Source organism: Phycodurus eques, chromosome 23 (assembly GCF_024500275.1).
Source record: "Phycodurus eques isolate BA_2022a chromosome 23, UOR_Pequ_1.1, whole genome shotgun sequence".
Lineage (NCBI taxonomy): Eukaryota > Metazoa > Chordata > Actinopteri > Syngnathiformes > Syngnathidae > Phycodurus > Phycodurus eques.
In genome coordinates, this window is record NC_084547.1 from 1,103,942 (window position 1) to 1,129,239 (window position 25,298).

The 25,298-nt window shown below is 44.5% G+C and overlaps 3 protein-coding genes across 3 annotated transcripts in view; 2 read left to right on the top strand and 1 right to left on the bottom strand.

The window, feature by feature from the left end:
- The first annotated feature begins 3,768 nt into the window (after window positions 1–3,768).
- Window positions 3,769–7,986, top strand: LOC133397757 (5,6-dihydroxyindole-2-carboxylic acid oxidase-like). The gene is made up of 7 exons (XM_061669034.1): window positions 3,769–4,159; window positions 4,676–4,998; window positions 5,183–5,387; window positions 5,454–5,621; window positions 6,114–6,293; window positions 6,374–6,520; window positions 6,611–7,986. Exons 1-7 carry the CDS (start codon window positions 3,790–3,792, stop codon window positions 6,796–6,798), a joined length of 1,581 nt encoding a protein of 526 aa, XP_061525018.1. The 5' UTR covers window positions 3,769–3,789; the 3' UTR covers window positions 6,799–7,986.
- A 1,118-nt stretch (window positions 7,987–9,104) lies between these two features.
- On the top strand, window positions 9,105–12,182 carry LOC133397800 (leucine rich adaptor protein 1-like). Its single transcript, XM_061669112.1, has 3 exons — window positions 9,105–9,162; window positions 9,317–9,565; window positions 11,777–12,182. The coding sequence occupies exons 1-3, from the start codon at window positions 9,160–9,162 to the stop codon at window positions 12,152–12,154; spliced, it is 630 nt and encodes a 209-aa protein (XP_061525096.1). The 5' UTR covers window positions 9,105–9,159; the 3' UTR covers window positions 12,155–12,182.
- Window positions 12,183–20,176: 7,994 nt separating this feature from the next.
- The window catches only part of LOC133397799 (multiple PDZ domain protein-like), a 28,618-nt gene continuing 23,496 nt past the window's right edge, over window positions 20,177–25,298 (bottom strand). The window contains 9 exon segments of the mRNA XM_061669111.1: window positions 20,177–21,826; window positions 22,246–22,343; window positions 22,428–22,532; window positions 23,887–24,050; window positions 24,116–24,188; window positions 24,256–24,342; window positions 24,434–24,581; window positions 24,873–24,887; window positions 25,067–25,260. Coding sequence (XP_061525095.1) covers window positions 21,556–21,826; window positions 22,246–22,343; window positions 22,428–22,532; window positions 23,887–24,050; window positions 24,116–24,188; window positions 24,256–24,342; window positions 24,434–24,581; window positions 24,873–24,887; window positions 25,067–25,260 — 1,155 coding nt within the window. The 3' untranslated portion in view covers window positions 20,177–21,555.

Genomic DNA, 25,298 nt, shown 5'->3' on the forward strand with positions numbered 1-25,298 from the left:
ACCTCTGGCATTTCCCAGATGGATTATAAAACTCAAACATGAATGAAAACAAATAATTGGGATAATGAATATTTTGTTTTTGTTTTTATAAGAGGATTGTTTGTTTGTTTGTTTGTTTGTTTGTTTGTTTTTCAACACAATGATAACGGGCGTCAATTATCTGCAGATTTTCTTTTTTTTTTTTTTTTTTTAAAGGCAGAACTGAAATAACGCGTAATGCATACATGAATAAAGTAAACGTAAAAACAGATGTTGGCAAATGTCTTGTTTTGATTAAACCCAACGATAAGCAGTCGGCTTAAACGGAAGATTACATTTTTATTTTTTTTTTGGGGGGGGGGGGGGGTCAACATACTGGAACAGTCTCCTGCTCTCTTTTTTGTCACTCGTCCTGTATCGTTAGAATGCACGTAAAGTGTCCAATTTTTGTCGAGGTATTCTTTATCACTGGCCTGTCTTGCCTTCTTCCACTGGAAGCTTTTCGCCAGCCTTTCATCATTCTAAATGCTCCTAAATGGACTGCAGGCCGGCGGCTGGCGCTGGTGGGGCGGCGATGGCAATAACCTCAACTTCGGGTCAGGAGGCGAATTTGGAATCTTCCGTGCTTCTCCTGGCTGGAAATGTATTTTAAAAAGGAAAAAAATACCTCCGCGGGATCCAATAAAAAGGTTTAATATTTAATGAGGCTTCAGGGCATGGCGGCAAGATGGAGGACTTCCTCCCCTTAAAAGTCGCTTGCGCTTCCAGACACGCACTTCATCGTTGCACATTTGTGCTCCCCGAATGCGGAGAAGTGTGCCGGATTCCAAAACTTATGTACGTTACATGAAATAATAAAACTGTATCAATAGAATGAACTACTATTACTGCTGCCAGTGCAAATAATACTTACACATTTAAAAATGAAATCCAGAGCACGCCATATCCTAATTTTCACAATTCTATAACAAAGTGAACAAATATGCCCAGGAGGGACTCGGCGATGACGCCATTTGATGACATCACGCGGCCTCCCGACAACTTGAATACTTTAGCGCTTGCTTGTCACATTCAATTTCCTGCGGAAACAAAGTTGAGTCCTCACAAGGGGCACAAGAGCCGACGTCACGGCACAAATGTCCAATTGTAGTTGCTTCAAATGAGAGAGTGCGCTTTAAAAAATGGATACCAAGTGGAGCGGCTTGCATAATTTATCGCGGTTTGTTACGCAAGCGTTTCCGAATGTGAATCGGACCATTGTCTCCTCGCGATCGTCGCCCGAATTGAAGGGAAAGAAGCGCGCCCTTCCCCCGATCTCTTGTTGCCGCTACTTAGCCGGTGCTCGTGCTGAGCCCGGCGCGTTAGCCCTCCGAGCGTCCAGCCACAGTGCAGCGGGCCATTCGTGCGCCGGTCGGCGAAAAACAATCGGCGGGTCTGCGACGGCGGTCCTCTGCCCGAACGCCGGCCTCGTTCGGGGGAGTATCAACCGCTTTCTTTGTCGCCAACTAATCATTCCATTGAGCGTTAAGAACGGGGAGGGGGGGGGGGGATGAAATGTGTCAGTTGTTTGGGTCACGGCGGGCCCAACTAGTTCGCTGCCGAGAAAGTTAACAAAGGTGCAGGTCAAGTTCAATGTGTGACGTCGACTAGTTGCGGTGTCGTACGGGTTCTTGAAGGGATGAAGGCCCGACTAGTCAGCGGCCTAACAGGGTGGCCTCTGAAAGTGTTTTTTGTTTTTGGGCGGGAAAACAATGACTAAAATGTGTTTATTTAGCACATCAATGTTGCGACTAGTTAGCTGCCTGGAAACGGGTTGCTCACGCTTTGCAGATAAGCAGTTGTTTACCGCACGGGTTCTCATTAGGGGAGCGCCCGCCTCACCTTTTTTGAGCGAGCGTCCCCGGGGGGGAAAGAAAGTCTCGTTCCGGTGACATCGTTAAGCGCCGAGGAGCGTTGCCGTTCCTTTTGTGTTCTCGCGACGGGGATCTTATCAAGGTTTTCCGTGCGCGGCGCACATATCAATGGCCCGTCTGCATTGAGAATCCAATTAAATTCCGCCGCGAGAGACGTCGCGCGCGTGCGCCAATTAGGCAGAGTCGAGTCAGCGTGGGCACACGTCGGCGTGGCGCTCAGGTGCATTGTGGGTACGTTAAGCGGGAGGCGCACTTCTATCTTCTCGCCTCCCCAATGACGCAGGCAAGCTGGTTTGCCTTCGCATTGTTAATTTGCAAAATATGTCGATGAAATTAAAAAAAAAAAACAATACAAGGGGTGCAAATAAAAAGTCAAAAGGAAGGACCTCACTGCCCTCTGCTGGTCATCATACTGCAATGCATGATGAAGCAGATAAAATGGGCAACAAAATATGTATAAATTGCAGAAATGTTCACGTACTAATATGCTCAGGATCAAAAACAAGGTGCAAGTAGAATGGAATAATTACAAAAAAATATAGTAAATAAATTGTGTGTACTAAAATGAGCGAATGAACACATTCATTTTCAATGTAATGAATGAATCACAATCATGTGGTTGCACAAGTGTGCACACCCTATTATATAACATGTTCAGCAGCGACCCGATCGGATACAAACTCATGTTAAACGGCAGCCGGCACACGCCTGCCGACATTTGATGTGACTCTGATGAACCCCGAGCGAAGTTTTGTTGTTCTAGTAGGCTTTTCCTGACGTTTTTTAAAACATTATTGGTTGTTGTTTTTTTTAAATCTTGTTTGGAATATTTCATGTGTGTTTTGTAGACTTTAGCTACAAATACATGACATAAAAAGAGAGTATCTTGTCTTTTTTTTTTTTTTTTTTTTTTTTTAATACACAATATTGACGCACATGCATTCGGAGTGTGCTTTTTCTTTCGTCCTTTCTGGTTCCCTGCCGACCGACCTCGTCTTCGTCACGTGTCCTTTGGCCCGCTCATGTGTGCAAAGGAACCTGAGGCAGGACGGCGTGGATGTGGGAGCCGGGTCATGTGACTCGGCCTTTGTAGGATTAACCACGGAGGCTTTTGATTGTTTTAGAAAAATATATCGCAGTGGATCATATGACTGTCTGCTTGTCGTCTTTATTCCAACCAGATGTCACGTTGGAAGAAACTCCAGTTTAAAAAAAATGAATAAATAATAATCCCCACCCCATGTAACCGTGCACTATCATTCTTATTTTAGATTTTTTTGTTTGTTTTTTTGTTAATGAAGTCTATATATGAGTGCATCGCTGTAGTTTCGAATTACTGTGTGTACTTGTGGTAATATTATCGTGATATGCAAGTACAGAAATTTAAACTTTAAGCATACTTGTGTTTTTATGTGAACTGCTAGCAAGTACACTTGAATAGACATGTTCAATGGAACTCAATGCAGTCTTAGAGAAAAGTATTTAAACCTCTATTAGCATTGTTTTGGGAAACAAGTATGTATTTGAATAAACATCCCTCTTAAGGGTCATCTGTGCAACTATGTGGCTTGAAATGATTTCATATACAGTATTTGATGATGCAAACATAAGCAGAGGTGGCAAAAGTACTCACGTTCTCGTACTGAAACAAATAATAATAATAATCAATTCAAGTAATCACCTCGAATGCGTCATTGTGATTTTTCATTTCTTTCCCTGGATCAAAACGCCCCCGGTAGGAATTTGAAGGAAAACTGTGCAGCGTTGGTGGGAGTGATGGGATCACGCGGGCTGTGGTGGAGGGTGGAGGGAGCATAAATGCGAGTAGTCATGCGCTAATCTGCTATTTAAAGTTTCTTCACTTGTTTGGAGGGGGCAGCAGGCAACGAAGGAACGAATGAGGAACACGATGTGGCGGTGCTGCTGTTTCTCGGTTCTTCTGGGCTCGCTTCTGGTGGGGGCCCAGTTCCCCAGAGAGTGCGTGACCCCCGAGGGGCTCCGCAGCGGCCGCTGCTGCCCGTCCCCGCCGGGTCTCGACGCCGACCCTTGCGGCTCCGGCGCCGGCCGCGGCCTGTGCGCGTCCGTCTCGGCGGACGCGCGCCCCCACGGCCCCCAGTACCCGCACGACGGGCGGGACGACCGAGAGCGCTGGCCGCTCCGGTTCTTCAACCGGACGTGCCGGTGTAGCGGCAACTTCGGCGGCTACAACTGCGGGAGATGCAAACACGGCTGGGCCGGAGCCAACTGTGACCAGAGAGTGTCTGTAGGTGAGTGCCCTGCATGGACATAACATTGGGTAACATTTCCAAGGTATGAATTAATTTGTGAACGATAAAACCATAGGCGGCATAAAAAAAAATAATAATAAATAAATAAAAAATGTGTGGCTGTGACTATAATTTTGATGATTGTAAATTTTTGTCAAATATAAAACTTTTGCTTCGGCGCCATCTGGAGGCCTTTTGGTGCAAAGCGACTGTGTTGAATTAGGGGAGGAACTTCATTGCGTCAGGCCATAGCTTTGTCTAATGAAAAAAAAAAAAGTGCTTTGCCGCCACCTTGTGGCATCTATAGGCAATTACTAGCATTTTTTTAGGTGCGAATGAATTCCAATCCCATCCCTTGCCAATAGCTGTCAGCAAGTGTTAAAAAGTCATGTACTTTAAGCCATAATTGTTCATGTTTTCTTTTGTTTCGTTTTTTTTGGTGCATTCCACATGGTTATTCAATAGATTCACGCATGATGAATTGACTTAATCCGTTCTTCCCGTCTAATCCTGCAGTGAGGAGAAACGCGATGCAGCTCAGCGCCGCCGGGAAGCTGGCCTTCGTCAACGCGCTGGACCGGGCCAAGCGCGCGGTGCACCCGGACCTGGTGATCGCCACCTCGCGCCACGCAGAGATCCTCGGGCCCGATGGCGGCAGCCCGCGGTTCGAGAACATCTCCATCTACAACTACTTCGTGTGGAGCCATTACTACTCGGTCAGCAAGACCTTCCTGGGCGCCGGCCAGCCCAGTTTCGGAGGGGTGGATTTCTCCCACGAGGGTCCGGGCTTCGTCACCTGGCACCGGTACCACCTGCTCCAACTGGAGCGAGACATGCAGGTAATTCCAAAGGCCGGTTCCGCTTTTCTGAAGTTTGTTCGGGGAAAATGAGTTTCGCCGACCCGGGAAATGGGAATCCTATAACTGCAATTGGCGGTAGTTTGAGAACCGCTGATCGAGTGTGTGTAGTGGGCCGCGTTTCCAAGCAATCGCTGCGCTACTTTGTTTTGGCAAAAACAACCAGGACATGCTGCAGGAGCCCACGTTCGCCCTGCCCTACTGGAACTTCGCCATCGGGGGCAGCGCTTGCGACATCTGCACCGACGACCTGATGGGAGCCAGGAGCAGCTTCGACGCCGACTCGCTCAGCCCCAACTCCGTCTTCTCCCAGTGGAGGGTCGTCTGCGAGAGCGTGGCCGACTACGACGCGCTGGGAACCGTCTGCAACAGTAAGGCCGTCGTCCCTCGCCGGCGTTACCGCGAGGGCCCTCCGGTCACGTGCGTCTTCCTCGCAGGCACGGAGACGTCGCCGATAAGAAGGAACCCCGCGGGCAACGTCGACAGGCCCACGGTCCAGCGTCTCCCGGAGCCTCGAGATGTTGCCGACTGTCTGCAAGTCAGCACTTTTGACACGCCGCCGTACTACTCCACATCCTCGGAAAGCTTCAGAAACACCGTTGAAGGTGAGCCACAAATGACTTTCTTCTGGCTTTTCAATGGCTGAAATACCGAAGGAGTTTCCGAGACTGGGGTTTAGATGCCACCGCCACCCTTTGGCCTATATTCACGTCACAAATCCTGTTCCCTTTTTCCTGACTGACTTTCCTCTCGCTTCTGATTGGTTAAAATGGAAAACCTCCGGCTATGATTGTGGTTACAGCGCTGTTTCCCCAAAAGACTTTCTTCTAACTCCTGATTGGTCACAATGAAAAACTCCTCGTAATATCGGGGTTACAGTGCCATCTTTCGATTTGCCATTCTTTGTTTGTTTTTGTTTTTTCTTCCCTTGTGGTATTTTCAATCAACATAATGAAATTTAAAAAAATAATAATAATCTCATTAAAATTGACTACCTCACCTGTGCCTGTTCCCCAAACGACTTTCTTCTGCATTCTGATGGGCTGAAATAGCGTACCTTTAATTTGGCATGTTTGGATGTGTTTTATGGGGTCTAGGCTACAGCGCCCCCCAGGGGAACTACGACCCCGCAGTAAGGAGCCTCCACAACCTGGCCCATCTGTTCCTGAACGGCACGGGGGGTCAGACCCACCTCTCGCCCAACGACCCCATCTTCGTCTTGCTCCACACGTACACGGACGCCATCTTCGACGAGTGGCTGCGGAGACATAACCCAGGTGCCTTTTTGTCGTGACGCCAAACGCTTCGCGATCGCGCTCCCGTCAGCGTCGAGGACAATGTTGGACTTTCTCGGCAGATTCGGCTGTGTATCCTGACCAAAATGCGCCCATTGGTCACAACCGGGGCTACAACATGGTTCCTTTCTGGCCTCCCGTGACCAACGCTGAGATGTTCGTGACCGCCCCCGAAAACCTCGGCTACTCTTACGAAGCCGAATGGCCAGGTAATTGGAATGAATTTCCATGTGAACAAATGGATTTTCTCTATGAATAACGATTCACTATACTGTTATCAATCCATATTTTTGCTCAAGCTCAAGCTTTCACGCTGACCGAAATGATCACAATGGGCATCATCGCCGCACTCCTGCTCGTCGCCGCCATCTTCGTGGTCTCCACCTGTGCCGTGCGCTCCAGGTCCCGCAAGATGGAGGCTCTGCAGCCGCTGCTCGGCGATCGGTACCAGCGCTACGACGACGGCAAAAGCCAGTCGGTCGTCTGAGCGCGCCGCCACTCGGACCTTCGCCATTTATCGCTCGTATTCTATTATTTTATCTTTCAGACCATTACAACGAGAAGAATCGGACATTGTCAGAACGCAGAAGGATAATTTAAGTTTATGATCACACACTGCAGTACACCCATGCAAATGTGTGGCTAGGGTAGCCAAAAATTACTCAAGTAACAGTATTGTTACTTTAGAATAACGTGACTCAAGTGAAACAAATAATTACTTGAGTCGTCTGTGAAAAAACTACACAAGAACAGACTAACTGGTGAGAAACCTATCATGTATTTGTTTTTTTTTTTAGATGAGAGCAAGAACTTTTACATCGGAAAATTCGCTATTTTATCATGTTAAGTGTCTTATCATGATAAAACAGCAAGTATCCTTTTTTTTTTTGCTTACCATGCTACTTCAAGACAATAGCAATGTAGGTCCAAAGAAATGAAATACATATATGACCCATTTCCTACTAATTAACATGTATTTTATGTGTACCGCCATGTAATATTTTCTATTTTGGGGGGGTCGAAAAACTGTCGTAAAATCATTGTAATTGCACCTTTCGGTCGACAGAGGGCGGCATAGTCCTGCAAGTACGCCGGTACAGGACAGTTTAAGGATGAGATTTCAATAAAAAAAAAAAAAAAAAAAAAAAGCAACAACTTGCAATCGTGTGTTGTTTTAAAGAGCAGCTGAATATAATTTGTTTTTTTTAAAGTCACGTCTCTGTTGATTTTAAGTTGCTAAATTAATGTTTTTGTTTAGTTTTGTCACCCTAAACGTTTTTGGGTTTTTTTTAACTTTAAAATGACACCAGACATGTACCAAGCGGTCTGCTGTACTTTTTAAATTTTATATATATATATATATATATTGTTTTTGTTTTTAATTATTATTTTTTTAAATCTTTTTTTAACATCGGTTACTTATCTTGAATTTGTACATGGGGTTATTCGAGAACTGGGGGATAATTCCCCCAATAAACTTCAAATTTCCCATGCACACAACCTCAGAAACATGCGATTGTTGTGTAAAACAATCGCATGTTTTTTTTTTCCTGAGACAAAATGTAACTGTAGCTGCAGTAAAAGTGATTCCTAAATATTATTGAAAATACCAAATAGCTCTAGTACCCCCCAAAATCGCTTTTTTTTTCTCTTGACCTTCCATCTTGGTGACCAATTTACATACTCAATTTAACAAAATAAATTGTCTTTGGAACTTCTCTTTTTGGTATGATTTTGTTGTCTTCCTTGTAATTGTTAAATCCTTTTGTTTCATCGCAGACATATTTTAAATCGTAGTAATTGTGCTCTTGAAGTTGTGTCTCTCAATATACATGCAACCCTGTCACTAAAACCTTTTAGAGGAAGAGAAAATAAGTCATTTATTCTTTGTTATGTAGCTAACTTTGTTCTTAGCCAGTTAGCATGGCAGCTAACACAGCTAGACATAAAACAATTGTGACATTTGCATTAATTTGCAACCCTAATATTGTAATTAGAGTAACACTAACATTGAATTAGTATTCAAGTAAAATGTCACGATTTAATTGGAAAGGATTTATTCAGCAGTATATTTAAAATACAGTAGTAGCTGCTATTGGCGGGGAATTATGATTATTATTATGGGCCGGACCGCGATTCGTGAAAATAATTGACGCTCATTATAATTGCATCGAATTTTTATTATTATTATTTTTTCTAAACCTAACATTTTTGGGGCAATAAACTGACAATAAGCAAAATAAAATTATAATAATAATTATTTTTTGGTGGGAAAAATAGGTGAATGGGCAGTATGCGGGGGGTCCACTGTATATTTTTCAGGTGCCAAAATGTGTGACAAAATTCAGGCTCCCTCTAGTGGCATGTGAGAGAATCACTGCCCAAACAGTTTCGTTGAATTTAACATTTAAATTCAATACACTTGCATTTGATCGTTAACAACTGTTTCTTTTGAAACATTTAATTTAGGTATAATTTCTATTTAACTTTCATGTGCAGTATATTTTTATTGAATTATTATTTCGTGTTTTTTCATTCTCCTGTGCATAATGTTACGGTGGATGACAACAATTTTCAATATAATTTATATTATTAACTATTATTTATATTAATATTAATATTAATATTATGTATTAATTTTTGAAAATAAAACCTACAACTTTTGGCATCACTGCTGTATAGTTTGGAAACGAGTGGGACATTTCCCCAGTGAACGCGGAAGTGGCTTGCGTTGTGGTGATTTGCGTGACGTCACCGTGCGGTTCACCTGTGCGGTGTCCGATTTCAGACGGCGGGAAGGGGAAGGCAAGGACGGTGGGGGACGGACGGAGCGACGGAAGGAGACTCAATGGTAGGACTCGCCGACATTTCCACTCGCTTGTTGCCGTGAGCATGACTCAAGTCACACTCGGGAGACTTTAGCGTACAACACAAAAAAAAATAAAAATAAAAAAAAAATATATATATATATACATATATATATATATTTTTTTATTTTCACGAAGTATTTTGCGCGTCGACTCGTCATGGACGAAGGTGCCCCCTCCTCCGCGTTACCCGAATTGAAGGACCTGGAGAGCAAGCTGGGTCGCAAAGTCCCCGAAAGTCTCGCACGCTCGCTGGTGGGTGGCAAACACGACAAGGCGACAAACCCGGCGACGACACGCCTGGCGGCGGCGGCGGCGCGTCCCGGACGCAATTCCGCCGATTTTGACCGGCTGGAGGGCAAAATGCTTTTCCTCAAACAAGAAATGGTGAGTGAAATCACTTGGTTTCTATTGTACACACTGTTCAGTATAGCATGTCCTTGTTTGGTTCGTAAAAACAAATAATGAATTAAAAACTCGTTGTTAACCAAGGCTAGACTATTCTACTGTTAATTATAGGGGGTGGGTTAATAATAAGGTTAATAATAAGGTTTCTGGGTCAAATTGACCCACATGTCAGAAATGGAAAAACACAGTTTATATGCTATCAACTTTTAACGGGTCAGTTTGACCCGCAACATAACACGCAAGTAAACTCAAATGCTGCAATAATGTTCCTGGGTCATATTGACCCGCATGTCAGAAATGCAAAAACACTTTTTACTTTAAATGTCATGGGTAAATTTGACCTGCAACATAACGAGTGAGTTAATGCAAGATCAGCAACAATGATGTTCCTGGGTCAAATTGACCCCGGTGTCAGAAATGCAAAAACACACTCTACGTCATGAACCTTAACGGGTCTATTTGATCTGCAACGTAACAAGCGAGTTAACTTAAGAACAGCAATAATAATGTTCCTGGGTCATATTGACCCGCATGTCAGAAATGCAAAAACACTTTTTACTTTAAATATCATTAATGGGTAAATTTGAACTCCAACATAACGAGTGAGTTAACACAAGAGCAGCAATAATGGTGTTCCTGGGTCAAACTGACCCGGGTTTCAGAAATGCAATAAGTAATGTCAATGCATGTCAGAAATGCAAAAACACACTTTACTTGTATATGTCATTGACTTTAAAGGGTGAATTCTACCTGCAACATAACACATGGGTTAACTTAGGAACAACAATAAAAATGTTCCTGGGTCAAAATGACCCGGGAAGTCAGAAACAGAAAATGCAATTCACGCCATAATAAACTAACAAATTTAATCAGTATTTAGTACATTATCTGCATTTTAAATGATTAAATCTAAACGGGTCAATCTCTGTACTGTGAGTAGCATAGGGTTAACATCTAAGCATTTCATTTTTGTCGTTGAGTTGAGAAATTGACGTCAGACTATTTAAAGCACACCCAAAAAAAATGCAAGGAAAAACGTGTTTCACATAATTTGCTTTGCGTATTTTATACAGGTCCCTGTATGAAGATGTGGCTGTTAAATGCAAATACTTCAGTATCTTTTGCTGAGCCATTCGCAGCTTTGTTCAAGGCCAATTTGGAAATTTCATGATCACGTGACAGCCCCCCCCCCCCATGGCTACAAAAGGTATTAGACTTCCAGAGCAGATGGTCAACCTGACCGAGTTTTGAAGACTCTGGGATTGGAGCTGAAAGGCTTTACATCGATCTGACAGCAAACACAGGCGTTTTGTTGTAAATCCATTCAAAATCCAGGATACTGTCTATTTCCTGACTGCGCCTTTATAATTATGTGTCTGGTTGTTCTCAAGAGAGTGTCAGTAAAATAGTACCAGAGCCACGAAAGTTGGCATGCAAAAAAGCTTTTTGGGCGGGGGGACAGCCCCCAAAATCTCTTAGCAACCTGAAATCTGGTGGGCATGTCAATCACGAGTAGACCCACAAAAAAGTCTCAAAAAGACACAGGAAGTCAGCCATTTTGGTTTTACGTGGCCACTTAAGGGTAATTTAGCCATTTTCATTGGTCCTTGCAATTTTTGTCCAATGGCCACCAAATTTGGAGAAGTTATCCTAGAGAGATACCGTCGATGGCGCTAAATAGCAAAACATTCCAGGTTTTGTTACCGTGTATGGGTAGAGCATCGCAGCAAAGTCTGATGACTCACCATAAAAACACAAAACTCTACTGAGAGTTTGAAAACTCCCCCCCCCCGCCCCCAAAACAATTTCACTTAGCAATGTGAAATTTGGTAGGAATGTCAGTCATGAGAAGAAAAATCACAAAAGAAATCTGCCATTTTAGGGCGATTTCTGCCATTTCCATTGGTCCTTAGTACATTTCTGGGACAAGCTCCTCTTCTATCACATTGTATCTTCTTTTATCACCTTTTGCAGCCTTTATGTTCTTTTTCAAGTGCATCGTGATATTTTGTAGTCATATATTTGGGGATTCCTATGACATGCTTTAATGTGCAGGATAACTTGTTTTGTGTGTTACGTCAGCAACCGCCTGTGAGAATCTCTGGAGGTTGGTGCTGTTTTAATGTAATTTGTTGTCGTTGACCCCAAGCGTAGTACAGAGTGTTTTAAATCCTTCCCGGTGTGACGCAGGCGAACCTGCGCGCCATCGACGTGAAGCTGATGCAGCAGCTCATATCCATCAACGAGGGCATCGAGTCCATCCGCTGGGTGATCGACGACAAAGGCGACGCGGCCAGCTTGACGGGCAGCCTGTACAGCCTGTCGGACAGCCAGGACGGCGGCTCGCTGCCGGGCAGCCTCAGCAGCCTGAACGACGCCAACAGCGACGAGCTGGACGCGCTGTCGGTGGGCAGCTACCTGGACACCCTCGCCGAGGACCTCCTGGAAGACCCTTCGCCCACCAACCTGGACTGCTTTGTGGATAATTCAGTAATAGACGGGGACGCCTTTGTTAAATCCCCAGTGAAACTGAGGGTAGAATCGGATGAATACTACTGCTTTGGGTAATAATGATTCTAGTAGAGAGATGAACCTTTTTCTCTGTGTGTGTGTGGTTTTTAATGAACACTACTGACTCACCCGTGTGATTTTTTTTTTTTTTTTTTTTTTTTTTTTTTTTTTTACTTTGAAACTCGCCACACCTCACATAAACCGCTTGCGGTCACACCCTTACTTACTGACTTAAGCTTTGTCAACTGGTAAGTTTTGCAGCTGTGTCTTCCGGTTTTGTTGGGTGCAAACGTCATATTTATTTGCTACCACTTTATTTATTTGTCGGTTTATTTTTATTGTTTTTACTGGTTTGTACACTGGGGTGGTACCCTCAGAGATGGGACTGGGATCCTTGACTGTTACAGCTTGGGATCATAACTGGATCCTTCAAGGCGTAGAAACCGTACCTTGGAATTTTTCTGAGTACAGTACTTCGAAAAAGCTAAATATTGTTCCCCTTAAGGTACTTTTTATTTGAGGGGGAGGGGGTCCTTCAAATGTACTTTTGTAGCAGGGAGACTTGACTTTTAGGGCCTGGGAACAAACTGTCTCTTTCCATGCGAGGAATCTTAGACTCCAATCTTTTGATCTGGTATGGTAAATGTTATGACTAACCAGATTTTCTGACACGCACTCATGAAAAAGTACAGCGTTGTAATTTTAACGGGTACAATGGCTTGCCACTAGGGTGGCACCGTCAAGAGTTAGGACTTTCAGACTCTTGGCTGTTGACTTTTGCAGCCTGTATTCTTTCAGGGTTGCAAACGGTGCGTTTACAGTCCAATCATTAGTCCTAAACAGGAGAGATTGGAACAGATTTTCTGACACGCTAATAAAATATACTTTTAAGGGGTAAAATGTCTTATCACTAGTGTGGTGCGCTCATAGTAAGGCTTTTTGAATGATTTACTTTTAGAGCGTGGGAACATATTGTAACTTTTCAGGCTCAGAAATAGGACCTGAGAATCCATGAAGTCCTAAGCTGTTTACATTTGACCAGATTCTTAACCTTGTATCTTTTAAGGTATACCTTTTACCCTGCTGCTTTTGTACCCTCAACACTTTTCGTTCTTGGGAACATGCCTGTGTCCTTTCAGCCCTGGAAAAAGGTACAAGCCATGACTTGGGAGTGCAATAAGTACCCCACTGCACTAGTGTAGATTTGTGAGGGATTGAAGAGGACTACTGTTATCTCTATTTCTCTTTAAGCTAGAATCAGCAGACCACCATCAGACAACTTCAGTAAAGGAGAAGATGTATCTTGAATAGCCATTTGTACGGTTGGACACTGCATGCTGAGTGATGAGGGCGCTTTAATTTTAGTAATTTTTTTTTTATTTTTTTTTTTTTTTTTATTGCATCAGTCTGAGTCAAGAGCAGCAGGATCACGACACTGTAGTCTTAAAAAACCCAGTTTTAGTTGCACATTTAAAGCACACGGGAATGCTTGACTGAAAACCAAAGCAATTTGATTGTCTCGTAGATAACGTCAGCCCGCAAGCATTGGGGAGTTGTTGATGGCGAACACGTGTGAAACACATGTTGGCTTTGTCAGCACATTTCCAAATCTCCTTTTGTTAATGATTTGTACATGTTGTGTTTTAGCTTTCATTGTCAGACTCTGCCTTGGTTTGTATTCTTTGTACCGATTGTTGATGTTGAGAAAATGACATGATAATATATTGTGATTTGTTACACAAGGTTGTCTGGCCTTTTTCCCCCTCCCTATTAGTTCCACACAGATAGTTGCCTAATCCAGACACATTAAACATGCTTGGAACTTTGTCTCACCGCAAGTGCAAGGCAGCTTAATTAGGTTTTATGCTACCTTTATCTCATTCAGGCTTTGGGAAGATTTAATCTCCATGAAAATCCGGTCCAAACTATAGAAGCTTTTAAATGGAAGCACTTAACAGACATTTGACTGTTAATACTCCTTTGCAACTAAGCAGGTTCTGCAAGTTTATCGTCTTTTGGGACGAGGCCTGACCTCTTTAATCGTACTCGGACGTGAGATGTTTGTTGTCGAGATTTCCCAAACGCTACGTGCAAGTAACAAGCCAATTGAGGAGCGCGCAACCGCAATTTAGTTGTTGTGACTGAGTCCAATTACAATCCCTTACAGTCAAGACTGTGGCGTCCAGCAGGGAGCCATTAGCAAATTAGACAGTGGTAAAGCGACACTGTCTGTAATCTGGGAAACTGTCGCCATGCGACCAAATGAGGATAAAGGTTATTTGGGTAAAGGGTTGGTGGGAGTTCAGGGTAATTATACCCCTTTCAGGCTACTTCATACTGATTTAATCAGTGGTACCTGTCTTCTCATCACGCAAAAACAACTAATGGATGTAAATTGGCTACTCTTGGCGGCCGTTTACTTGAGACAAACCTAGTTTTGGTCATTTGTTCTGTGAAAACAGATCTCAAAAGTTGTAAACCCTGAAAAGGATAGCGTGGGAAAACTGGGGACATTTGTGTTCAGTCGAGAGAAGCTCAAGTACGTTGGAAGTTGAAAAAGAAATCGCAGAACATGGCGCTCGGGCAGCGTCTCCCGGTTCGGAAGTAGTCGTGCGTTACCAATGAAGGGGTATTCAAAAGGCTGTTTCCAATGTAAACGCTAAAAAGGGAAGTCTGTGAAAACAGTATTGAACAAAGGCGATTGATAGAAGTAATTCGTAACCAAGTGACATGACTAACTAAAGACCATTTTAGCTAAGATAATTCTGACATCGAAACATTTTTGGCGAATTCAGCGGATTTTTTAAACAGTTTTGTTGGGTTAGTGCATGAGCTTCAAGGATACAGAAGGCCTTTTTTCCCCACTCCCGTTTGATTTCTATATTTAGGAAAGGGAGGGAGTCCACGTTATGATTCAAAGGGCCGACCCCCCCCCCCCCCCGTGGGAGCGTTTTGAAAATATCCTTTGCTCTTCATCTGCCTCCGAGCCATCTGAGTTGGAGATAACGAGGAGAACGCGTTGTCACAGACGCTTTTGAAAACCCCCGCATCTGTTTTGACAAATGCGCCGGGCTTCTTCTTCAATCCACTTTGAACGTAAACATTGCCGTTCTCACGCTGCCGATTTTATTTTTGGGTCATGCAGGGTTCTTGTGAAAGCCCCAAAAAGGTCAACAGCCTTTTCCGAGCGTTCCCTGGCAACGCGCCACGGGTTGTTTAGACGGAGTAGCGTAGCAGTTCACCAAAATGGGTCCCTGTGGACAAATGCTTTAAACCATTCCTCGGACACTCATTCATCTGAAATAAAAGGCAACTCAGGGTCAATCGGAGGAGCATTCCAATTGACTGAACCTGTAAGTGCAGGGGATAAACCACAAAAGGGCAAGTTATTATTAATCGTACGTGACCCGCGTTGGCTTTTTAATGGAAAGTTGGGAGGAGAATATGTCGACTTCGGATTTGTCTTCTGGTTTTATAGACCCATAAAGAATTCTGCTGAACCACTGAATAGTTGCAAGCCCTTTATGTGGAAACTCCAATGTGCAAAGCCATTCTGCAGCCGTCTTGCGGCAACAGGATTCCGTTTTCCTGACCCGCTCCCGTATCTCCCCGCTCTCTGAAGGCATTTCAGCCTTTTTTACGCCAGCATAAAGAGTTTTAACTGATATTTTTCAACATCACATAATAAGTCACCACGTGTTCTCACTGCTCTTATTTTGGGTGGTGTACTGGAGTCAGGTTACACATTTAACGACATCTCCACCGACAATCGAGTGTCTGATGCGGTACCATTACTGACCGGTTTGAGGATATTAATCTGCCAAATAACTTTTAGCATTTACAAATTCACCTATTTGCGGATTTTTTGGGCGGAACCTAGCCCCCGTTATCCGTAGAACCTCTCGGTTAATCGCCTATTTTTTTTTTAATCATTTTTTTTTACATGGCGAGCATAAGTAGCATGAATTATCCACAGATCTTCGCTATTCGCTGTCGGGCTCGGTCCCTTTCGACCGCAAATAGCAGGGGTCCACTATAGTTATAATAAACAGTTTGAGGCCATGCCATGGCATCCTTGCCACTGGTCATCCGAAAAAAAGAGAGTCATCTAAGAAGGTTATGTCCTACTTGGCTTTTTTTTATTCCCAGGCTTTAGTCAGAAGACCTTGCAAGCCGCATTCCGTGTGATTGCTCTTTGCCGTTGTTTCTCAACCTTGATTGAGCCATTAAGGCACATATTTTACATAAATCTAAAAAGTGCACTGCCAAACACAAATATCCCCCAAAAAGTTTCTACTACTGAAATAATACGACGCTGACGTTCGACGGTCGCCGCCCCATACTGTCAGAAAACGACCACTCGTGGTGTTTCCCAGTGTTTATTACAGTAATACAGAGACTACCAGCCAGGTAATTTTTGTGTCAGGCCAGGCCTTGTAACCTTCCACTTCCCTTAATAAATCAGCAGTACGAACAGCAATTTGTCCCCCTCTCCGGCTACGCTGGCGTAAAAAGCACTCTGGGAGTCGCGCGCTAGCGATTCTAGGCAATCATTAACGAGCAAGCCGCCGGCGGCTGGAACAATGCGAGGTCAGCTATCAGTCTGTGCAAGCGCAGCCGGGGCAAAGTGATAATTGCTAACGCTGATGTCACACTCCTGCACTGCGCTATAGATCGCAGGCTTGGCTGCGTTTTAGGGGCTTGCACGAGACAGTAGTTGCTAAATCACGTGACAATGACACTGCTGGACAGTACTGAGGGCTATCCGTAACAGACAGTTTAGAGGCTAAGCCCCCAACCCGATCCCTCGCCGCCCCCAACCGCCTTGCACACAAAGAAAGAACTGTTCCTCCTTGCAGGGAGGCATCCCAGGAGGGGGCAGAGACAGGTGGTTATCCCCATAGGGAATGTTCACGGGGGCCCAATTGCTATCATACAACAGACAAAAAAAAACCGTGTGTTTCAGTAATATGGGAAGGCTTCTTCCATTTATTTAGCTCATTGATTTGAGACGGAAGCAATTACACGAGTGGCATAACGCATAGCTGGCTCTTTATATTTCAATAGGCTTATTTGTGTGTGCTGCATTATCCAGGAAACCCGTCCATCCATTTTCTGTATCACTTGGTCTCATTCTCAACAGCGTTATAATTTCAACAGCCGTTTATGCAAGTGAAACTTGAGTGCAAAATAATCGAAGAAGCTCAAGACGCCTGACAAAATCCTCAAAATCACCCACTGTACCTGAATAGGATTACCAGCGAGAGGTGCTGACTACAAATAAACAGCATCTCTCCACGAAAACTGTGCACACAACTGGGGTCTTTGTGCTCATGTTGGAGTACTGAAATCTCTTTGTGGCAATGAGATGGACCCTAGTGGGTGGCAAACTGAAGAAGGGCAGACAGAAAAAGACCTGACACCATCAACCAAGATGAATTTGACAATGTCCTGAATGGGTGGATATCCTTTGGGCCGGATTGAACCTCGTGGTTGACCCCTGATTCATATTAAGTCATGATGTCCAAAATGATTCATTACATTGTATTTAATAATGTAATGTATCTGTTTTTATAAAGTACAATACAGGCCAGAACGGATTAATGGCTCGTCCATTCATTCCAATGGGAAATTATGATTTGAGACACGACTGTACTGGAAACCGTTGATGATACTGCCTTTTGGTTTCTAGCCTGTCACATGGTGTGAAAGTGTCTCCTGTTGTTGTCAAGCCCTGAGGTGACATTGTGCATGTCAAAAACTACACACACATACACACTTGCAACCAACAATCGCATTTAGATAATGTAATCCGATCTCCCTGTTGGAAACGGCACAGCAACCGCGCATACACGTTGGCGCAAGCCTACTGAAAGGTTTTCACGCTTGTCTTTTTACTCCGTTTGATTGCTTATGTGTGCTCTCTCTGTGTCTCTCTCTAAGGTGGATCAAAACGCCCTCGAGGGTTTTGAGGAGTGATCGTCATCAACTGCGCTGTAGCGCCAAATTGTTGGGAGATGAGGTCATGAGCTGTTCCAACTTCCACAGTCCAACTGTCACCTTTACAGAGTGCACAGGTGATATTTTAGGTAACATTTTGCCATTCCTAACTTCCCTCCATGGTGGGTGGGTGACTCGAGTCACACGACTTGACTCGACTCGAGTCACACGACTTGACTTGAGTCATACTTAAGTCGCTCATTTCCCCCCCCCCCCCCAATGTATGGTTATATCAGTCTCTCCAGTTTGCGATCTCTCCAATCCAGTCTGATTGTAGCGCTGATATGCGTAAAGCGCTGTCGTGGCATCATCGCAGCGAAAGCCAGAGGCATCCAACATGTTTCCATCCTGGCGTCAAATCAATAGGACAAACCCAGCGATCCAGCTCATGATTGACACTCATTTCGAGGTCGACATCCGGGCGGCATCCAGCACCCTTGGCAAACATCACCCGGCAGGCTCAGTTCACCGCGTGACTTCACTCAGGACTCACGAAGCGATGATTAAACACTAAAAGCTTCAACGCGCCCCGGCCGTGAAGTCATTCGAAGCTGTAACTGCAAGACAAACATACCAGGAAGAACACGCAACGTGTGCAAAGATCTCCGGAATGGGGGTGTGCACTATAGGGACTAAACACTTCGGACACCTCACCATTGTCCATATAATGGAGTTGCTCTTACACAATACCTTTTTACATGTTTGTATTGCAAAAAGTGCAGGGGTGGGGACATTGTCTCCCGAGAACACCAACGCTCAGTTCACATGACTAACATTGCGTAAATACAAACCTACTATACAGAAAATAAGTTCCCTTCTTTTAGTTCACTGGCTCATAAATTGGAAATGAAGTAATATTGGGTGTAAAAGCTGGGAGCTTTGGTCCAACTGTATAAAATTGAAAAAAAAAATGATCTAAATGAATACAAAAATGGAGCTGTGAAATGGGTTCTTTGGTCCAACCAAATCAAATGCAATGACATGACATGTAATGAAAAACAAATTGGAACTTGTTCTTTAGTCCGCACATATACCATTTTTTTTTAAAATAAAATGAATACAATCATTAAAAAAAATATTTAGATGGAAACTTGTTCTGTGGTCCACTTTTCAAATGTTTTTTTTTTTTTTTTAAATCAAAACCCTTAAAAAATTAAAAAGAAAAATCAGTGAGCTTTGGTCCACCCATTAACAAATGAATGGAGCTAGGAAATGGGTTCTTTGGTCAACCCATATAAAAATGTAAAAATAAATTTAAAAACAATATGGGAACTCGTTCTTTGGTCCACTCTTTATCTATCTATCTATCTATCTAGCTATCTATATGTTCTTTTTTTCTTGGTTCACGAAATAAAAATAACAGAATAAATGGAAACCTTTTGTCGGTTCTTTGCGCCACGCGTATAAAAGTTCACACACCACTGAAGGGGAATCCCTGCCCTAATCAAGTAGCAAAACCACGCGAGGAATATTTTGCAAACTCCGACTTTGATGTTCCAGCAGGCCCACATCTGAAATGAAGGCTCCCGTTTAAAAGGGCCCGTCCAGACTTGAGTCAACAGACTGACATTTTGGTGAGGGTGGATTAGCCTTTGGGTGAGGGGTGGGGGGGTCCGCCAACAACAGGTGCTCCCTCGCAGCTGTCGACTGTGACCTGGAGGTGAACGAGTCAGCAAGCAAACCTCTCATTTGTTTTTTTGTGTTTTACAGCCCAGCTGAATCCCGACCGTCCCCGCACCTCGTTAAGACGACGAGGAACGCCTCCACTCGGGGTGACAAAGCCCCTCGCACGAGACTCCTCAACAGTGAGTGCCAAGCAACTCCAAACGGTTATTTATTTGAACTTTGAAAAGACGAACTTTCTGGGCATTGAGGTAAATTGACAGCGTGAAATAGATTTATTATATGGCATGTCATAAAGACGAATTGCTTCAATGCGTACTCTTTCAATTTTGGGGCCCTCATGGCATTTGATCATATTGAACAGGATGAGGGAAACTGTAAACAGCTTTTCTTATACCCAAAACCATTGAACCATTGTTTTTTCTGGCAAATAACCTGAGCAGACAAAAAGGACTGAATCCATTTATTATTGTTAATTTTCTTAAATCCAGTGTGAATCAATGGAATTCTGTCCATTGGGAAATCTCTCGAATCACATTTAGCTTGGTACGACAGACAAGACTAGACAATAGAACAAGGACGGCACACTGTTGTTGTTTTGTTTGGTAAAGTTGCTGTCAAGTGAAAATAAATGTCTTCTAAATTTGAAACAGCACAGAGAACAGTGTTGTTAACAACCCAGGCCAAATTTGAACGATTAAAAAAAATTGCCAAGCATATAAAAATAGTAAAAAAAAAAAAAAAAAAAAATCCGTCGGTGTCTCTGCTCTCAAAAGCTTTGTGCGTGTGTGCTGAATGCACTAAAATCACGCCCCGCTCAACTGTCAATCAAAATATCAGTACTATGACCTGGGAAAATAGATGCTACTTGGTAAAGCATCTTTCTTATGCCTACACGTAAGTACATGTTTAAGTCGCGAGTCGCGGTGGCTGGAATATAGCACACTGGGTCGTCGCGGGGTTTTCCCACGCCGTGACAACGAGGCTCTCTAAAGCGGCCACACCAGCGCGGAGCTCCTGTCCAAATGGTTGCTGACAGGTTGGACTTCTCAAAAAAAAAAAAAAAAAAAAAAAGTCCTCCCTCCTTGGTCTTCCGTCTTTCACTGCATGACATGCGTGCACTCACGGCCGACAATGAGGCGCTCTAAAGGGTCCATGCCAGCGCAAAGCCCCGGTCCACTTTCTGGCTGACAGGTCTGACTTTTGTTTTCCCTCCCCTTGCTCTTCCGCCTTCTCTCAGTGATGTGCGTGCACTCACGGCCAACAACGAGGCCCTCTAAAGCGACCCCGGCAGCGGGCTATCCGAAGAGGAGATGCATTTTCAGGGTACAAGCATTGCTAGCTAGCCAATTGCACGTCGTAACTTTGCTGGATAGCCGCTGATGCGAATCAAGGTGCTGAAGTTCTTATGTTGCGGGGGAGGGGGCAACTCGTGTTTTTAGCCACGCCCCAAAAATCTGGAAAACTGAAATGGTGGAAAAACAGTTTAACGCTTCATATCAATACATGTTTTTAGCAATTATTTTCAAACGTGAGTAATGTATTTATAAACAAAAAATGGAATTCACATGAAAGAAACACTGTCCGTCATACTGGCTTTGTGTCAATGTATGCGCTAATACTTTTAGTGAGGCGGAGGATTCAACACTGATATGATGCACTGAAAATCTTTAGCAGCACTATAGTTCACCCCAGAGGGTCCGGCATGTGCTCAAAACTGGGACTGGAATAATAATAAGAATAATGTCAGCTAATTTAGCCTTTCGCTCAATTGACTGTAACTGGATCGCACTGTGGTGCGTTGGCGTTCCAGTCAATGAAGGTTTGAGGAGCGTCTAGGACAGGACGGTCAGTGTAACGCTTCCTTTGGTCCTCTTCAGGATGCCCACGGCCTCCTCGTGCGTGACGCCCTCCAGCGGCTGCCCGTTGACCGCCACGATCTGGTCGCCCCGCTTCAGGCGGCCGTCCTCTGCCGCCGCCCCCTTGCCGAACACCGTCTTGACGTAGATGGGCAGGTCCCCGTGGGGGCTGCCGTAGCCTCCGACGATGCTGAAGCCCAGACCGTCCGCTCCTCGCGCCAGCGTGATGCTTTTGTACTGAGGAGGGCTGTCGGGAATGCGGGGACACGATCAATAGGGGCTACGACTCTCAAAATTCCACCTTATACATACAATTTAATTTGAATTCAATGCTTTCTTTATCATTTATTATGCTAATGTTAAATGAATAATTTCAATAAGAAGAATGGATTTTAATTGAATTTATTATTCTTCATTTTATACCATACCAATACAAAGTTAAATGTAGTATTTGTAATTTATTAAGCTACTTTTAATAATAACAACAACAATAATAATAATAATAATATAAATCACAGAAAAAAAAGTGAGTTAGTAGCCATTATTGAAACTAATTTAAAAAAAAAATTCATTTAAAAAAATAACTGAAGCTGCTATTTCCTATCAACGTAATAAGTGAGGCCCCTGTAAAGGGTGCAGTGATGATGGTCAAAGTCGTCGTCCAACCTGAGGTCATCTTGAAAGATGCAGCTGGGCGGCGGGAGTCCTCCGGCCGCCTGCTCTTGAGCCGCGCCGGTCACGGTGTTGTCGCCGCCCGCCACCACCTAAACATCACGCGCTGTTATTGGCACAAGAGAAAAAAAAAAAAAAAAAAAAAAAAAGGATATCATTCCTGTGGGTGGTCTTACTTGCAGCTGTATTGTCCCTGTGGCGTTCTTGAGCAAAGTGACGGCTTGCGAGTGGCTCATGCCTTCGGTAGAGGTTCCACAGATACTCGTGATCCGGTCCCCCACCTGGACAAGGATTGATTTATTGACATCACGATAAGCAGCCCTTTGGCAAATAAACTATGTCAAGCTAAACATAAAACAAGGAGAAGTTCACGTCGCTTGTTTAAAGCAACCAAACGACGTTGCTTTAAGGTTGCCCCCCCCGGCGCTAGCTTAATGCTAGCAAACAGTGCAAAACACCATTGACATGCAAAATCATGATGAAAATGGCAACTAACGAATCTTTGCCGATGCCCGTTACTGAACTCGTCGCTTGAACAATTCCCTAATTTTGTCCGAGCCTGAAATTGAATGATGAAAAAGTCTCAATTATTTATCTTGACAAATCAAATGATTTGCGATCGCTAACACGCATCCACAGCATTGTTTGCAAACTGAATTCGCAATGTGGGCGAAGGGCAACACTTGACGAGGCCACGCTATCTCATGAGACAAAGTGGCGTGATTGTGTTCTTCTGTTAGCGCGAACCGTCTGAATTCAAGAGTGGGAGATTTATTAGGCTCCAACAGTCTGCGTCACACAGAGCAGCGATTGTCAACGTGGCCTTTTTCTCCCCCGTTTTCACTCGCTAAAAAGCTGTGGGCTCCCGTCAGGATTTTGAGACTCATTCCGGAATGGCTGGTATGTAGATTTGGACGCCATATGAAAGCGCCGAAGATACTGACACGCAGGGGCTCACTGGAGTTGAGTTATTTGAGTTTTGTGTTGAATGGCAAGCAAACTATGCTGAAATTTTGCCCATATGTCTGAGTTACGCAAACGATTTCCCTGACAAATTGGCCTGTGAAGGACATCCGGGAAAGGGCAAAATGAGCCTATAATGGCTGACTACCTTTGTATTGTCATGCATAGGTCAATGACAAAAACTCCTGAGCGCCACCATTCTCTGAGGCATAATCGTGTTCCAGCATTTTCGCCCATTTCTGGGGGAACCATCCTCCGTCATTCACTGAAAAACTATTCATAGTTTTTGTGCTCAGGCCACAGCCCTGTCAAATAATACTACTTTGGTGCCATCTGGTGGCATTTGATGCCAAGTGCCTATGTTGAACAGCGGGGAGGAGCTTCATTTAGTCAGACCATAGCTCTATCTAATAGAAAAAAAAGTCTGCGCCGTCATGTGGTATCTGTAGGCAATTACCAACCTTTTTGTGTGGGGTTCGATTACTCTGGGATTTTCGCTTCTCACGGCAGCGCTCAGTTCGCATCTCCCGCAAATGGCGGTGGCTCACTGTCGTGTAAATCATTAGCAAGAAGAGCAGCGAAATGGCAAGACCCGAGGCAGAACTAATACCTCGCGTAATCTACTGGAGTTGACTTGGCAAGCCAAACAAAGATGAATGGAAAACCTCGCACCATTAGCTTTTGGGTCTGCGCTGCCAGGCCGGCGGGGTTCATCATGGCGATAAAGATGGGTATGTTGCCCAAGGGGCTGCCCACCCCACCTGCAATACTGACGCCCAGGGAGTCGCCGGGGCCTTTGGTGAACTCCGCCGTTCTCACGTCCTGGTGATCTGGTGCTGCAGACGTGGAAAACCTTTGAGCGCCTCATTCCAGGCAATGCTTTATTTCAAAGGATACTTACCCTGTTGACTCGGATCGCCAGAAAGGATTTCTGAACCCACCTTGGAGGTGCAAGGTTCACTTGTCTGTTCCATCTGGGCGAGAGAAACCTGGTTTGGCGCATTCCAATTGACACATTATACGGACAAAGTCTTGGTCTACCTGGCTACTTTGGGACAGCCTTCGTTGCGAGTGGAAGGGGCCGGCTTTAAACCTCCCGACGTCCATCTTCAGCGAACCGACACAGCACTGAAATGGAATGACGACTGAGTACCCTGATACAAATTAAAAAAAAAATTGAAACCTGTGTCCTATCGACCTGCTGTCATATTTTCACTACCTTGAGAAGATCGGCGACTGCTTCCTGGGTGGCGGACCGGACGTCTTCTCCGTTGACCGACAGGATCTGGTCACCCTGCATCAGTCGGCCGTCGGCGTCCGCTAATCCTCCTTTGATGATGTCGGACACAAACACCCCCGTGTCGTTCCTAGTCGATAAAGACAGTTAGTTGTTTGTTGTTGTTAGTTGTTTTTTGGGGGGGCTGGTAGAAAGGACACACACGGCCCAGGACCAAAATCTGCGATACAGTGCAACCACGAAAAAAAGTGAACTGCGATATGGAGAGGGAACGAAACTCATGGTGTGACCACCATCATCCCCTGACCTTGACTCTATCTTCGATCATTAAGGGTTGACTCCGGAACTACGCAATGGTTTCTGGATAATCACTCTGCTCTAGCTAAGTCTAGCACAGATACTACATTGAGCACTAGGTTACCTTTGGTCCCGCGATCTGAGGAACAAAAGAAAAAATGATGCTCATCAATCAGGATTGTGAGTATCCATCAGCTTTCACAAGGGGTACAGTTCTGTTCACTTTTTGTTTTTGTTTTTTTTGTCATCCGTAAAGGGACCAAAATATCCGACTCCCGCTTGGTCGTAAACGTGCGTTATCGATCTTTGATTGGTTACCTCCTCCCCACGATGCTTAGTCCCAGGCCCTGGCCGGGCCTTTTATGCAGCTCCACGATGAACGAGTCCCACAGTTCCTCCTCCTTGTACTGGGCCTCGTCCCTGTAGACGGTCAGTTGGACTCGCTGCGGGGTCTGCCGCAGCACGTTGATGGCCTCGTCGTGGCTCGCCGCGCGCAAGTCGATGCCGTTCACCTGAGACACACCAGGGCAAGCTGTCGGTACACCGAGTT